We start from the raw sequence: 15983 nt of genomic DNA, 5'->3' as shown, positions 1-15983 counted from the left end.
GGTTTCGGGGAAGGAAGAAGGTAGGTGGAAAGGGTAGAAACAGCATTGTAACCAGGGGCGGATCCAGGATTTTTTTGGGCGGGACACCAGAGTCTGACAAGCAAACGATCTTCTCGTATTTGGCAATAAACACTACATGCAGCAATAGGGTTGTTCAAGCCTATCAGAACGGTCTAAAAAAACGAATTTATATCACTTCTGATGTAATTTAATTTTGATTGGGATGAATGACAGATGCGTTGAAAAAGTAATGATGGAGTTATTAGCAATCAAAATTCGAACAATTTTAAACGCCGCCAAAAACGGTCGGCCATCTTGAAATAGAGGTGATGACGAAACAAGCCTGTACGGCTGGCCTGTACCCTCGATGCCAAGCTGAGCACTCTGCATGCCGACTGGACATTTGCCAAGGTTATTCCTTATTTTGAAATGGCCTATGTTGTGCATGAAGCTTCCGGATGGATCAAGGCGACATAAAATCCATTGTTCGAGTTAGGCAGGCAACGTATGTAGTGTAATTGTTGACAGGAATTGAAAGTTTTGTATAGCTGCATTTGCAAGGAAACTACCTACGTGCAGTGAACTTTCATTTTGCCGCTAGTGCAAGTGAACAAAATTTGTGCCCTTAATGTACCCCTGAGTGAATTGATTGCAAATAGACGATGAAGTAAAGAGTGAAGCGACAAGTGAAGTGAGTTGTGAATGTAACATCTTCGACGAAATTATTTATTTTTTCCATGCTGGTTCAATCAACCCTATACATTTCGATCTAAGGTATCTAACTATTGCGAAGGATATGTTTCATATTTGAGCTATTTGTATTTAGAGGATACATCGAACGTATATTAATTTTCATTCGTTTGTTCGCCTCTAAGTTCTGTTTGATTTTACTACCTATTGCCAATTCATTTGGAGCATTCGTCAGTGTTTACATTTCACGAAATTCGTTGCGCTGTTGTTTGTTTTGGTCATATTTTGGTTACGGTAATAGTGAAAGTGAAATTCGAAGTTTTTTGATTTTACAATAACTGGTTTAGCTAGTTTAATAATTTGTTCCAGCCTATTCATTTCATTGTCATCGTAATGTCAATGTAAAATAACGTAAACTGATTCTAAGTCGTTAGTGATGAGTGGTAAGTGAGGTGTGGAGAATCCTTTCGAACTTCAAGGAGTGCAAATTCTTTTGTGTGTGCAGAGTGATTGGAAAACCGATTGTCATGTTTTATTAGTGTTAAATAATTGTGTTTTATATTTATTGTGAGCCAAGTTTTTTATTGAATCAGTTGATTTGGAATATACTGATTATACGTATCAAAAAGACAGCTCGTGAAATGTGTGCGTTGTAGTGCTATTTGTGATATGATGAGCAATAAATATGTACAAGTAAGGGTAATTTTGCTTATTATTACTCTTATTAAAGGATAAATTTGGATTTTCTTTAAACACTGGTCTGGCGGCAGACGCTGGAGATCTTTAAAAAAAAAGTGGAATAACCCTGCTGAGCCACTTCAAACACTGCAGTAGGGCATCTACAGGCTTGTGACGTCACACATCAATTCAAGATGGAAGTAGGGCTTTTTGGCGTAACGTAAAATTTGTCACTGTTTAAAGCCTTCTCTAAACATGTACAATTAAGAAAATAGCGTAATATAACTGTCATTGCTCCTTCTGAAGCACGATCTTTCAATTTCTTAAATAAAAAAAATATGGTGAACAACCCTATTACTCTACGAAAAATACTATTAAATTTAGCATAAAATTTATTAACATGTATATATTTATAACTATTCTATTAAAAATATAAAATTTATTAGTATTTGTATTAAAAAATCTCGTCTATCTTTTAAACGTCTGGGAGGGGCACGTGCCTCCAGCCCCCCACCTCCCTAAATCCGCCTGTGACTGTAACATTTGATTATTGAATTTCCATACACAATGTAAAATATAGTAGGAGTAGGATTTTATATTCAACAAACAGTGACCAACATTGAGGTTAGCAGCCTGTTTGAGTACTGAGCCTCGTGTAGTTTGTAAATATTTTCGAGACAAAATGTTTTTACAGTAATAAGAGATTCAATAAAATCGTGCTTCAGTATTAATAGATACCCCACTTAATATTTCAATTGATGCAATCAACTTACTTCACTACCTTGGAGCTTATTCAGTTATTATTATTATTATGAAATCTTTAAATTGTATTGATTATTTTATAAATTGATTCCAAAGATGGTATTACAAATATAAAATTTTTAAACTGATGGAGTAATTTAACGCTTATTTTAATTCTCGGTATTTAGTATTTTTAATATTTACGTGATCATTTATTAACCTAAAAACGTAATAATTTTGCGATACAAATTTTAGTTGAAAACCTCATCGTGCAAATCGGTGCACATGGCTTCTCCCATTGACCAGGATAATGGCTGCTTTGAGTAGATAAGTCGGGTATGACACGATACGCAGGATTTTCTTGCCAGGTGGTTCAAAATTGTATTATATGGGGTCGATATGATAAGATGTAGTGGTAGTGCTATAAAAATTATAGAACCAAAGCCAAATCTCAAATTTAAAAATCGCCAATACCGATTCTACCGACATATCGATGGAATCGACCAATACTTCGACTTGACGCGTATATCGATAGGATCGAACTGTATCGAGTAATTTGTGACTCGAGAGAAAATTGTAAACAAGAATACCAAGTACATTTGAGGCTTGAAGTGCAGATTTCAGGCAGAATTACTGTCACAAATGCCTTACCAATTTCCGCCATGCCCCCCGAGTTTGAAGCCAATCCAGCATTATTTGAAGACTGCGGCTGAACACGATGACCGCGACGTTGTCGTCAGTTATTGGTGTATGTATAATTACTGAAATCACGTAATCCAAAGTTGTAGAAAATTTCTAACGCTGATTCATCATCCCATTGAGTTTACCGTCTTGACCCTTTAATGTTTTATGCTCTTGATTGTCTGGCTGTTATGATTTCATTGTTAATTGACTACTGATTTCATTCAATGTAGGTAGAGTCTACGCTTTAGAGACGGCTTTGGGTATAGATAAAAAGTCTGATGAAGCTAGGAAATTACTCTCAAGTTTGATGGACTGGCTCGAGACTCAAAAGACGGAGCATAAAGATAACGAAGCTGTTATGAGTAATATACCCGGACAAGCACACATAGAAAATTATGCTCTTAAGCTTTTTGTGTGGGCTGACAGTCAAGACAGAGCCGGTGTTTTTAACAAGTGAGTGTGACTATATACCTTCTTTGTCGCAATATGTTGGTGATAAAGTTTATGTTGTTACTATTATTTTATATTATACAATTATCATTTTGTACTGCCGGTATTTAATGGTAAGATTCCTATACCTGTGCCCTTGGTTGTATCACAGGAATGTGGTGAAGGCCTTTTATACCTCAGGGATGTTATTTGATGTTTTGAATACTTTCGGGGAACTGACGGAAGAAGTAATTCAAAACCGAAAGTATGCCAAGTGGAAGGCCGCTTATATTCACAACTGCTTGAAAAATGGAGAAACGCCCATTCCTGGACCTCAAGCGGATGAAAACGAAGAGAACAACTATACGCCAGGTTTCTGACCCTTACTATTTGTATAGGATGGCTAATAAGTATTGCATTACTGGTTTAAAGGATTTTATGATTCAAAGCATATCGGACTCAGTTCCATGATTACTTTGTAAGGTCATTAAATTCATTTCAATTATCTACGCTATCTTTTGTGGATATCCAAATAATAGAAACTGTTCATTACAGCGGATTAAAAGTGTAAAATTATGTGCACGCTTCTGTTTATGGATGAGTAGGAATAAGTTATATCCATGTTAAATAATCTAGAAAAGTATGAAAAAAGTGGACTTAATCTTTTAAATTAGATGCCATAGCTTTATTTCACTCACTATTATTTTAAATATTTTTACATAGAGGATGGCGTTTTATTCAGTCATGCTAAGAATCTTTATAAGTTGTGTCAAAAATCCTCTCGCTTAGACTGACAAAAAAGATAACCTGACATTTTCATTGTGTCAGTAAAAACGCCAATTTTTATTTCTCAATCAATAAGATCGCATATTCAGTAAAATTTAATAATAATTAGATAATTTAACCTTCCTACTTTGGGTGATAATGGTGAAAATATGAAGTAATGTTTTTTGAGTTCAAAAAACTTGGTTGTTTTAAAACTAATAAGTAAATTTTGGCTACAATTGCTCTGCAATGATAATCAAAAGTATTTATTTGGATTATATGCTGCAGGTTAAAATTTGATGGTGATTAGTTAATTATTTACTGAGTTATGTATTTTTATCTGGTGTACTGCTCTCTGAAAGTTGGAACTCATTGCAGTCAATACAGCACGAACTTAAAAAAATCATAACTTATAAACCATGAAGGTTACTGCAGAAATATTTTGCATGGCTTATTAAATTATTAGTAGTTAATAGTAACAAAAATTTCATAAAAATCCGAGTTGGTGGTTCACTATAGAGGTTTAAGTGATGTGCACCATTTTTTCCGTCGGAAATGAAAGGCACTATACTGTCTTTTAAACCATTATATTCATTCGTTTAAACTAACATGCATGGATTAGTGAACATATATTTATTATTTAATGATAGCACAAAGCGAGTGCTATTGCGTGATTTTTACCATGATTCTCGAGAAAACGATGTGATCTCTCTCAATTCAACAGTCACTTAAAATGATTAGGATAGTTGGATATCTTTTCTCTTATTTACTGTTAGTTATGCTCTCATATGGAACAAAATGGCCATAACTAATCATTAACGTGAAAATTGCAGCATATTAAAGGTGTAAAAGAAAAAAGCGTGAAACATTTATTTCTGAAAATGTCATTCGATGTACGTTATCACGGCTGCATTAATGGTCTCTAGTTGTCTCGATACAATTTGCGGAGGTAGTTAGGCAGTCTTGGGGGTGTCTCCTTGGTATGATAAGCAGAGGTTTTATGAGATAAAGAGGTTCGTCAATAAACTTACATGTAAATCTGTCGGGACAATAGGGGTGGTATGAAGTATGGAGGTTTATGGTGTAAAGAGGTTCACTACATAGAGGTTTTACTGTATTTGGCATCTTGATTATTTCTGTGGCTTCCTTGATTAGCGTGGGATACTGCATATCTCTTTTTGGAAGATTCATAAGAGAAAGGAAGGAGCCAACCAATCATCTTCCAGAGGGAAGGTATTGGTGCCAGTTTGCCCTATAAGAGGTGACGAAAAAACCTTGTATCACGGCACATGACCTGAGGACTCCAGTTGGAATAACAGCAAACCTGTCGTCACCTACAATTCCCATGTAGTGAAACCCAGAAGCCATGGAGACATCAGCAAAAAACTACATTTCACATACAATGTTAGAATATCACTATTACATGCCATGTTTAAGGTCATATGTGAAAACTCCGTTATCTCGAGTTCTAAAAATCTTGGGGGCTTATTGAAGATTCTCGTCATTTAGGCACGTCAACCTAAACAATTTTAAAGCGTACACTACATATTCGTTTGTGCGTTTTCAGTTGTTGTTCATTATTCATAATGAATTGATGCATCATAATGTTTGATTGGGTAAAGTTATATTCTAAACATTAGCTTTTTAACCATGTTTACAGCAAAGGCATTTACGCCCTAATAGGCACATATTTCCCAGAATCGGCGTTCCTAGGAATTTAAATACCCCGGTATGCAACGTGTTTAGATCCAGTGAAGAAAGTGATAAGAACCCTCAACCTGCATTCCAGTTAAATTTTCGTTCTTCTTGATCTCTTGCTACTCCATTCTTTATCTTTTGATAGTCGTGTATGTATCTGTCTGATGTGTAATTATTGATACATAATTACTTCTACTGCTTTTCTGTCTTTTGAATTTTATCACCTCATACTTGATGAGTTATTATTTGATAAAGTTATACACACCCAATGATGAAATTTGCCGTGAAAATATTATTTAAAAAATTTTGGCTTAGCTGGGATTTGAACCCTGATCTCCTGATTGCCAGCCAGGTATTCTAACCTGTTACACCACCAAGCGATCTTCTCAAAGCCTCGGGCTGGGTCAAGATATTACGCCAAATATTTTTTCATGGTAAATTTCATCCTTGGGTGTGCAAAACATTGCTCCCGTGCACAAAGTCACTTGTTTCATGCAGTGCATTTGATAAAATCTTTAATTTCCTAACTACTCAGCATGTATACTACGTCATACTATACGTATTCCTCTTTTTGAACTTTTCCAGCTCCTTCTGGTGGGGTAGGAATTGGGTTCGTGGCTCCGCCCAGCTCTGACAACAATGTGTCGCACTTTGTATCCGATCAGCCGACCTTCCCAAGCACCCACGAGATTACACCGCCCGACTCGATGAACTCTGTCCCTCGCTTTGCCCCGCCATCATCTCCCGTGAACCCTCCTCACGTGCCACCTAGCTTCAATCCTGGGCCTGTGTCGACCCCTGAGCCACCAATGTCATCAGGATTCAACCCCGTGCCCATGCCTGGAGTCCAGCTAACAGGTAGATATTCCCATCTTGTTGCCACCGATTAGAGGCCTGCAAATGAGTGCAAAAGATGCCTTGCAAGTCAGCTGATTGGGGTGGTTCTCTCTCAGGCCCAAACTTGCAATTGAATAAAGTAATGCAGAAAGATAAGTGGGGAAATTGTGCCGGGTCTTCACATCTTCCATTTTTCTTTCCAGACAACACAACCCATGCAAGTCTGAATCCTGAGCAAATTGGCAAAGCCCAGAAGTATTGTAAGTGGGCATCGAGCGCTCTCAACTATGACGACATCCCAACTGCTATTGGCAATCTTCAGAAGGCCCTAAGACTTCTTCAGACGGGACAAGACGTTGATGCATAACATGGTTGTACTGATTTGCCACGTGATCAGGCAATTTAATCATCGATAATGTAATGATACGTTTTATTTTTGCCTTTTAAAAAGCCATAAAAGGCATTGCGCTTAGCATAATCATACCAGTGTCTCTCAATGCAAAAACATTTTATTGTATTAAACATGTGGATGAAATATAATCTTTGCCATGATTGAAAGTATGACACTATCAGTTGTTTTACTTAATACATGACATTTGGAATGCAAAATTATTCTCTCAACTTGGATGTTTACCGTAGTCTTCATTTTGTGCTTATGACAATCCTTCTGTTACACGAAATATTTAATATCACATGGCTTATGCATTTCACAAGTGTATTGCGTAAACATTTGAAAAACAATGGTAAGCATACTTTAATTGTTGATTGGCATACAATCATGTTTAATTTCTGTATATTTAAGTATGGTAGTTATGCAAGTGTACATTATCAAATACTGAGATGCAACTCAGAATTTGAAACCCTGGAAATTGCCAACTGGGCTGTGATGTAGGAATGAAAACATCTATTTTTGCTGCTGTAAAAACTTATGTGCACCCTTACCCTGTTTATGTGTTAATAACTATGAATTATAATAAGTATTCCTCATTAAATGACTTAATTTCACAGAGATGAGACATTTTATTTACAGAGCAATCATAGAAGTTTAAATTAACATAAAGCGTGTGTCAATCTCATGATCACAAAGCAGTCGATTTTTGTGAGTAGAGGGATAGGTTTATAATAAATTGTCACAACAAACATTGCAACAAAAAGCAAGGATAAAAACCACAAACCAAAATATTTGGATGCAAAATATCATGATGCATGATAACAGTTGGAAAATGTGGCATGATGGAAAAAGATTAAATTGTATCTACAACAACATCAGCAGTATGGCAGTGATGACATGGTATTGCCCATTATACGATCGCCCATGAAAAAATTCCTGCTTTCAGCTAACACGAAATTGAGATCAAGCTTCAAGACTATGAACAATGATAGCTAAGAGGACACATCACACTCCCCGAATCTGTTGTATTTCATCTTTTTCTGTGACATATCACTCAGTTAAAACGCAAGGTATTTTCTCAAAATTGTCAGGGTGTATGTATAGAGTAAACTCTCATTATTCACCTATATCTCAAAAATAAAGCTTTCAATGACAAGAAAATTCTAAGGCAAAACTTTCATTCTTAAGATATAGGTAAATGCTTGTAAGGCTCTTACCTGTATATGTACCCTGAAATTTTCAATTTTATAATGGAAGTTTTAAACTAGTAATATGTTACGAAAAAAGAAAGGCTGCAAGGGTGTAATGCATCCTCTTAAGGAACACTATAATAGTTATACAGGAATACAGTCCTTAAAATTTAGAACTACATGAGATCATAGGTTGACTAAATAATGTACATGTTTAATTCACTGTGGTGAGCACAAAGGCAAAAAAGCAACTGAAAAAGACACAATTCTGATCACGCTCCAGCCACTTCGACTTAATTACTTATGAAAGACCTGTTCTACAATACTTTGAGCACTTCATTGATAACTAGGAAGCATTTAGGAATTATGTACCTGAAGCTTTCAAATTAACTTGATGACTTTGGAGTAGTGGCTATAGTTTGATTCAATGGTAAAAAGAGAGTACACTGTATAGATGGATGCGTCATTCAGGTATACCATCTCTTATGTCCAAAATGTTGCAAACCAGAAGGCAACGAGAAAAAAGCTTAAAAATCAAGTATAAATATTTGGTGTTTCAGGTTAAAATACATGATATGATTTGGTGTTTTCAAAAAAGGTTATAATTTCAACTGGTTGTGAGATAAAAACCACATACCCAGTGATAGCACAACCTATGAGAAAGCAAAGCCGTATAAGACACTCATGAAATAATGAGAAATATCTCATTACATAACATTCAGCTGTGATTTGGGCATTTCAATCATGTGGTAAAATTTTCTAGAAGTAAAAGCCGCATCAATGGTTTCAATCTATAAGCCAAACAGATGAAAAAACATCTGATATTGGCCAATATCTAGTCAAAATTAGGGATATCATTAAATTCCCAATTCAACAGTGACAATTTGAAGCGATTTTATAGTGCAACATTTTCATTAGTCAACAACTTGATAGGTTCGGGCACACAAATGGTGAAGACATATTCTGTATATATACCGGTTACACAAAAAATGTTGTATTGAGGTATTGGCTTTTACTCTAACTACTAAAATAAAATAAATTAAAAGCTTGAATATAAAATAAATTATGAGAAATATTTCAAAATATGCACTATTATTATCCAAAAATCTATGAGGCAATACTTATGTAAACCACTTCCCACTTTAAAAAATCTCAGATTAAATACAGCGATTCAATTCAGAAGCAATCAATAATGAGCAAAGGCAGACAACATATCTCCATAAAAATAAAAATTGACTGAAAACAAAAAATGTTATAATACAAAATAACATGTTTGGAACATGATCTTGGCTGCTTCTGAATCATCTCACCGTTAACACAATATTCTGTTAATCAGGATTCTAATTAATATCACATTGGATTCCCATATTTGGAACTCTTTGGATTAATAATTTGTCTATGGACGTTATTCTGCATAAAATGATAATTATCATACGTTATTTACAGTAAATTTTTGAACATATACCCAAATATTGCCTAGTTATTGACTCCCTAAAATCAAGTAACATACAATTCACTAAGCTTCAGATGAGACTAGAAAATTTGTAATAATCTGCTGGCAGACAATGCTTCCAATTTCTTAAAAAACATCCATGCAAATCTCAACCCCTTCCAAAATGACTAGAGACAAACTTATACATATATTTTGCATCCTTGAGATAACACTGTGAAGTTACAACAATGAATATTCCTTATCAATTGGAAAACAACAACCACACAACTGCAGCGTTACTTTGGCTTGTCAAATCAAGTGTAACAACGAACAGCATCATAAAAATTGCCACTCGAATCACCTGACATCATGGTAAACATTACACTGCAGCCTTTGCGACTCTCATCCTGCAAGATCATTTGTGCAAGACAGAGACAGTGGCTCATTGGGAAAAATGGTACAAGAACAATGTGACTCACTAGCATAAACTTATACACGTAACAATTGCAGCTAAAGGCTGGCAAAGTTATTCATATTATGTCCCTTCCTTCTGGCACATGAAATATTAAAAGAGGGTCAGCAGAGTTAGATTTCCATACAAACTGGAATAGTTCTACATCCGCCTCACCACAGGTACCTTAAATTCATAGGTTAACTCTTGTTGAAAACTTTCCACTTTGAAATTTTAAATACAAAATTAAAGAGGTCTCTGATGTTTCATCCATCACGGTGAAAGGTTTAAGGGTAAAATTGCTTCAACACAATTCTTTCATTATTTAACTTGGGTGAGACAAGGGCTGTTATTCGCATCGAACGTAAACCACTCAATCTGTCTTCTTGGCATCTCCATCAGCAACGGCAGCTAACTCTTTGGCCATTTCTTTCCTCCTAAGTTGCCAGTCAATAACTAGCCGACAGGTTAACATGAAGAAGAAAACCTGCAAACACACGGTATAATTCAGGTCAATTTAGTTCACCCAAATAAGAGTCAATCATCAAAACAACAGCTTGCACACTAGCAGATGCAAAGGGTGTGTGTGATTACTCATAGAGTAGTGAATGAATGACTTATTTTTATAAGCCATATAAAAAATAGAATAGCTGAAGCTTTAAGAGGGCACACTACCTCGACAGAAAGTGTAATAGTAAAAAAGTAATAGCAATGAATGGCCCTCTATTTATGGATCAAAAAACTGAACATATAACACTGCATTTATAATATAAGCGCGCAATTCAGAACATACTATTGCACTTAGGTTTGTCAATAACTCGATGGAACATTGTGGGAAATCACAAAATATCCTTAAGAGTTTTACACGATGTAGCTCTTTATTCATACATGAAGAAATAAATGCTGTTAACATTTGGCAATTAAGGAATGATATATGCAGCTATTATGTGATATCTTTGTTTTTTGGATTGACTTTAAGTCTTAAGAGAAACATTAGTTTTGATTCCTTTTTTTTTCCTCAGCTTTAACTTTATAATGGAACATGTCTTGCAATGACTGTATAAATTCACTCCTAACTTGTAAAGCATTCAAAATTTTTAAGTGCAAAATAGCTCAGGATAAGTAGCAAAATGAAAAATCATGGCGGTCTGCATTCTTTTGCAGTCTGCAGACTTTTTGCTGAGGTAGTAAAGTAATCAGAGTTGTACAGTAATTTTTAGTCATTCACCTCCTAAAATCTCCGCAATGAGAGCTTTACTCTTCAGCTTTTTCTATGAAACACCGTACTTTTTTACGTAACACCTCCTCGACCATTAAGCTTAAAATACTCCAGGTTTCACGTACAAATATTTTTGAAGCATATAAAATTTCTGGGACTTTTTCTCTACCTTCCCATCATGGCAGCATCAATACCAAGGTGCCAGACCAGGAAAATTGCAGCAAAGAGTGGCTTTCTAATGTCATATAAATATCAATTATGTATTCATTTTGCCAAATATTGGTAAATCAATAATATATGCTTTACTAACATGAATTTTACCAAGAACCTGCTTTACCAAGTCCCACAGCTAATAAAAAGTTGTTTCATAAAATTCATAAATCAACTTTTTCTCAGCACAATCAAATTTAGCATTCCATATAGAAAAATGTTATGTACCATGTATTGGATTTCCGAATTGACACTATGGTAAACATAGTCAACATGACTCCTTAAAACATGCCAAAAACTAAGTACTTTCTATTCTCTTGTATTGATAAAAATTTTATTCCGATGAAAAAATATTGTATCACAAAATACATTTAAAAAAGAAATAATGGTGACATAATCTCTTCTGTAAAGCAGTTAGCTACTGAGCTTCTGAGCGACAATTTTAGACATATTTTGAGCTCAACAATAAGAGTCAAAAGAGTAAAACTCAAAATCATAAGTTGGGAGAGATTCTTATGATTCATAACAGATTTCTGTGAAGTTAATCCACCCGGCACTAGTTTGATAGGATGCATAGCTTGGGACTAATGACACAATCTTGATAACAATGAGGACCTTTCACATCAGAAGAATGGTAACAGGGTGGTTAAAAGATTCCCAAATTTGAACTCCCCCAAGTTACCCAGACAATTTTTCACTGACATTCACCCACTCTGCTTTTGATCGTTAAGTGACATTTCTGTACGGCTTTGCCTATCATGGCCAACTTCATATGTGATTCAATTTTGCCGGCAAATTAAATATCAAGATTCTTATGAGATATTCCGAGTAGCTCACATTGCAGTCAAATTTTCTAAGACAAAAATATGCATAAGTTAGATGTGGAGAAAATTTCTATTATACTTTCTTGGCGGTAAGAAAACAAAACAAATATTTGGTGATAGGGTAAAAAAATTCGATGCGACACAATATTAACACTTTAAAATTGACAAAATCCTCAAAATATTTACAAAATAATTTACCAGCTTAGCTTCAATAGGTCACTATGGTTTCCCTGAGAATCTAGTTCCCTCAAAATCAATACCAGCAGGACAGAATGCAGGTTTTGGCACAAGGCCAAGATTTCTAAGCCATGTCATATCTACTTAAGTAATTAAATGTTTGCTGGGATTGACGTCATCACATCTCTTCATAACATTAATATTCAACTTTGCTTAAAATTTCACATTATGGATTAATGAAGATACAACCACAAGGAAAAGTAGGAAGATGCAATCACTTGATGGACAAACTTGAATGACAGCACATGAATGGCTATCAAGGAAACTAAGGATGAGCTTAAATGAATCATGCATACAGAATAGGTGGAAGAAAAGAATACTAAGAAGGAAAGACTAAATCAACTTTACTGAATGTAACTACCAACTTATGAAAAAAAAACTATGGAAAAAATGTTAGGCCACCAAAAGCTTCTATCAATGAGGGAACATTTCTGGAATTAAGTAAAATATTTTAAATGCAGAGCACACTTGAATAGCAATGCTATAAAAGCTCGATTTGAAGTCAAACCACACAAACACACCAATCAGCATCAGCCCAAACTTTATTTTGGCAAATAAAACTTCTTGGAAGTATGAAGTCTGATGTCTTTTAAATGGAAATAAAAAATTTAATTTTTTTACATTTTTATACCAACTTTTCCACAGTAAATGCATAAAAATTGATTGGCTGAATTGATTCTGCCAGAAAAAGCTGTCTTTTGGACATTAACATCCAGCTCCTAAAGTTAGAAGTGTAGATGTTTTAAGATGAAAATAGGCAATGAAATCTCAGCCATGACACAAAACAGAAGAGAACATTATCACAAGAAGAATTCCCTGCTGAAGCACCTGACATTATCAATGCAAATAATGCCTAACTATTTGGCATGCATACTAAGGTAGCACTACGGGGGCAGGTGAAACCTCTAACATTTTTAGATGCACGTCATGCTTTGAAAGACTATCACAACGAGAGTACTCTGCAGTGCACTGAATGAGAGCAAAATAAAATTTTTTCATCACAAGAAATAAAATGAGGATAGATTTTCAACTGTCTCACACACCTTTACACCCGTTTGAAAAAGTAATCAGCAGGAAAATTAACCATGCAAGCAGTTATGTAACAATTTGATTCAGATACTGGAAAGTGAAAACGATAGGAAGAAATAAAATGGCACAGAACAGAAAAGATAATTGAGGACACAGATTAAGCACCTAATCAGCCATTGGAAACCAGACTTAAGATTCTAAATAACAGCTGATATACAACATAAATTACATTAGGTTTCCATGGAGAATTTAAGAAGTATTCCGAGCAGTAGTCTCCCCTCCCTTTATGGAATTCATTCTTAAATTCACAATAAGGCCCACTCCCCTTCATTCTATTTAAGAATCCCATTCCCTTCCTTCCTCTCCCTTTCATAACCAACACTCTTCCCTCTTAACAGTTCTCAACTTCCCCTCTCCCCTCAATACTTGCTCCACCCACCCTTCCCTCACCTCAATTGCATTCATTAAGGCTAAAAAATAAAAAAAGCCAATAGATGTCCAATATCAGAATGAATTACTTTTTGAAAAAGTTTTCAGCCATGAAAAACAATCTTGCTCTCTCCTCATAAAAAATAAGTTGGGATTTTGGTCTTCCAGACCAAACAATCACTTTTAGTCAATTTGTAGGTCTATAAAAATTGCAAGCAATCCGAATTGCAAATTTACATTTTGGCATAATAATGATAGTTAGAGGGTAGAGAGTAAAGCTACACCATATCATTTCTCATTGAAGTTGATATCTACTTTAAAGCAAGGTGTGTTATTTTGGACAGTTCATGCACAGAAACAAGTCACAAAATGGGCATAAGTTTGTGAAATGGTACTGGGTTTTGCTTCACCATGAACATAATTAATTAATCACTAGCATTACTTGATAGTTTATATTCAGTGGTTACGTTTAAAATAAAAACCATTCCACACACTGGCCGGAATATTAATTAGCAACTAATACTTAACTTGGCGTTTAAAACAATTTATGGGAACCATTAGAAGACCAGGTGTTCGAACTTAATCTACTGACAGAAAACATACAACCACAATCCCAGGTTTTAGAGATATAAATGTGAATCACAATTTATAAAACGCTTTACAAATTATTGGCAAAATGAAAAAAAACATACCAATGCTGGTGCAGTCCTCTCGAACTTATCATTTACCATGTAATGGGAGTAAACAGCCATCATCATTTGAAACAATAATACCAAATTCGCAGCTTGTTTAGCTTTCCCTGAAATTCAGACATAATAAAGCATAAGACCTGGAAATCCATCATTTGGCAATTAGAATATGTCCACTAAAACTCACAACTAGGGATAAATGTCAGCACAAGGCCACACAATATCTCCAATCCTCCCACGACTCTTCTGTACCACTTGGAAGGCACTTTGAAGTCCAATGTCTCCGAGAGCGGAAATACTTTCGCATATTTTACGTACTCTTTCCTCTGCAAGACACAAACCGTATATTACGTCAACGATCATTGTGAAAAAAATGGGTATTTTTATTTTTATACATTTCTCCCAGATGAGGCATTAGAATGCAAATTATAGCCTGCACGGGGGAGAAGTTCCAAAATAACTCGAGTAAATTTGGTGATAGTTTCCATTGCCTTCACCATCTAGAGGGTCAAGGCAATTTGCCAATAAGGTTCAAGCATTTCCAAAATTCGCAAGGTGAAAGCAAAAAAATAAGTAGCACGAGCACGACCTTAGAACTAGAGTCTAATTAAACTTCGTGGTAATAAACTGTGAACATAGGAGATGAATTGTCAGAATTCTGAAGTTTCATATTCGTGTACACAAATTTGACAACACCACATTCAACGAAGGGTTTCTGAGAGAATTCTGAGAAATAAAATTAAAATAAGCACTCACCAAGTCTTTATGAAGATCTTTGCTGATCTTAGGGGTAATTTTCATAATACCTACGAAAATAAAGAAGAGTCCCAGGAGGATGGACAGACTTTTCAACACAATCGACCCCATTTTGGACACTGTCGCCAGAATTAAGTAATGATGTCTCTTCCTATTTCCTAGACTGAGGTTGTATGTGGATCACCAGACTGAAGTAACTTCAAAACCTCTCTTATAATAAAAGGCTATCGTCGCAAGATCACCAAACTAAATGATTTTCTATTTACATTTGTAGAAAATTTAAATAGTTTCATAGGTAACATTGGCCTACTTCCAATAAGCGTTCCACAGCTGGCGCTGCGATCTTTACGAGCGCAAATTTAAAGATTTTTTACGCTACTTTTTACTGCACCGTTACAACACAATAGGAAAACGAAAAAAAATTGTGAACATTTGGGAAGCCAATTAAAATATTTCATCTGAATTTATTGCTAAGGAAAACAATTTTTCTGGCACGCAATGTATCTTTTCGCGAATTTTCGTGACTGAATTTTAATATGTATGTCCTATGCATAGGGTGGGGTGATTAGGCTGTCAGTGAGAATATACCATTCAACTCGCTCAT

At 35.2% G+C, this 15983-nt stretch overlaps 2 protein-coding genes across 2 annotated transcripts; one reads left to right on the top strand and one right to left on the bottom strand.

Annotated features, from left to right (window-relative positions):
- Positions 1-2659: 2659 nt before the first annotated feature.
- Positions 2660-7531, top strand: LOC124160144 (vacuolar protein sorting-associated protein VTA1 homolog). The gene is made up of 5 exons (XM_046535902.1): positions 2660-2857; positions 3024-3246; positions 3395-3594; positions 6271-6543; positions 6726-7531. Exons 1-5 carry the CDS (start codon positions 2752-2754, stop codon positions 6887-6889), a joined length of 966 nt encoding a protein of 321 aa, XP_046391858.1. The 5' UTR covers positions 2660-2751; the 3' UTR covers positions 6890-7531.
- On the bottom strand, positions 7523-15698 carry LOC124160145 (novel acetylcholine receptor chaperone). The gene is made up of 4 exons (XM_046535903.1): positions 15380-15698; positions 14811-14949; positions 14627-14733; positions 7523-10473 (listed from the first exon to the last, which is right to left on the bottom strand). Exons 1-4 carry the CDS (start codon positions 15488-15490, stop codon positions 10360-10362), a joined length of 471 nt encoding a protein of 156 aa, XP_046391859.1. The 5' UTR covers positions 15491-15698; the 3' UTR covers positions 7523-10359.
- Positions 15699-15983: the final 285 nt, after the last annotated feature.

This window comes from Ischnura elegans, chromosome 6 (genome assembly GCF_921293095.1).
Source record: "Ischnura elegans chromosome 6, ioIscEleg1.1, whole genome shotgun sequence".
Taxonomy (NCBI): domain Eukaryota; kingdom Metazoa; phylum Arthropoda; class Insecta; order Odonata; family Coenagrionidae; genus Ischnura; species Ischnura elegans.
Note: the sequence above shows the minus strand (reverse complement) of the source record. Positions and strands in the feature narration are given on the sequence as shown.

Bases quoted from the DNA above. Each gene is read 5' to 3' on its own strand.
- LOC124160144 (XM_046535902.1), top strand. From the start codon at position 2,752: ATGCCTTACCAATTTCCGCCATGCCCCCCGAGTTTGAAGCCAATCCAG. The intron at 3,595-6,270 runs GTTTCTGACCCT...GAACTTTTCCAG, and splicing joins AGAGAACAACTATACGCCAG to CTCCTTCTGGTGGGGTAGGA. The intron at 6,544-6,725 runs GTAGATATTCCC...TTTTCTTTCCAG, and splicing joins GCCTGGAGTCCAGCTAACAG to ACAACACAACCCATGCAAGT.
- LOC124160145 (XM_046535903.1), bottom strand. From the start codon at position 15,490: ATGGGGTCGATTGTGTTGAAAAGTCTGTCCATCCTCCTGGGACTCTTC. The intron at 14,734-14,810 runs GTGAGTTTTAGT...TCTGAATTTCAG, and splicing joins GCTGACATTTATCCCTAGTT to GGAAAGCTAAACAAGCTGCG. The intron at 10,474-14,626 runs GTATGTTTTTTT...GTGTGTTTGCAG, and splicing joins AGAGGACTGCACCAGCATTG to GTTTTCTTCTTCATGTTAAC.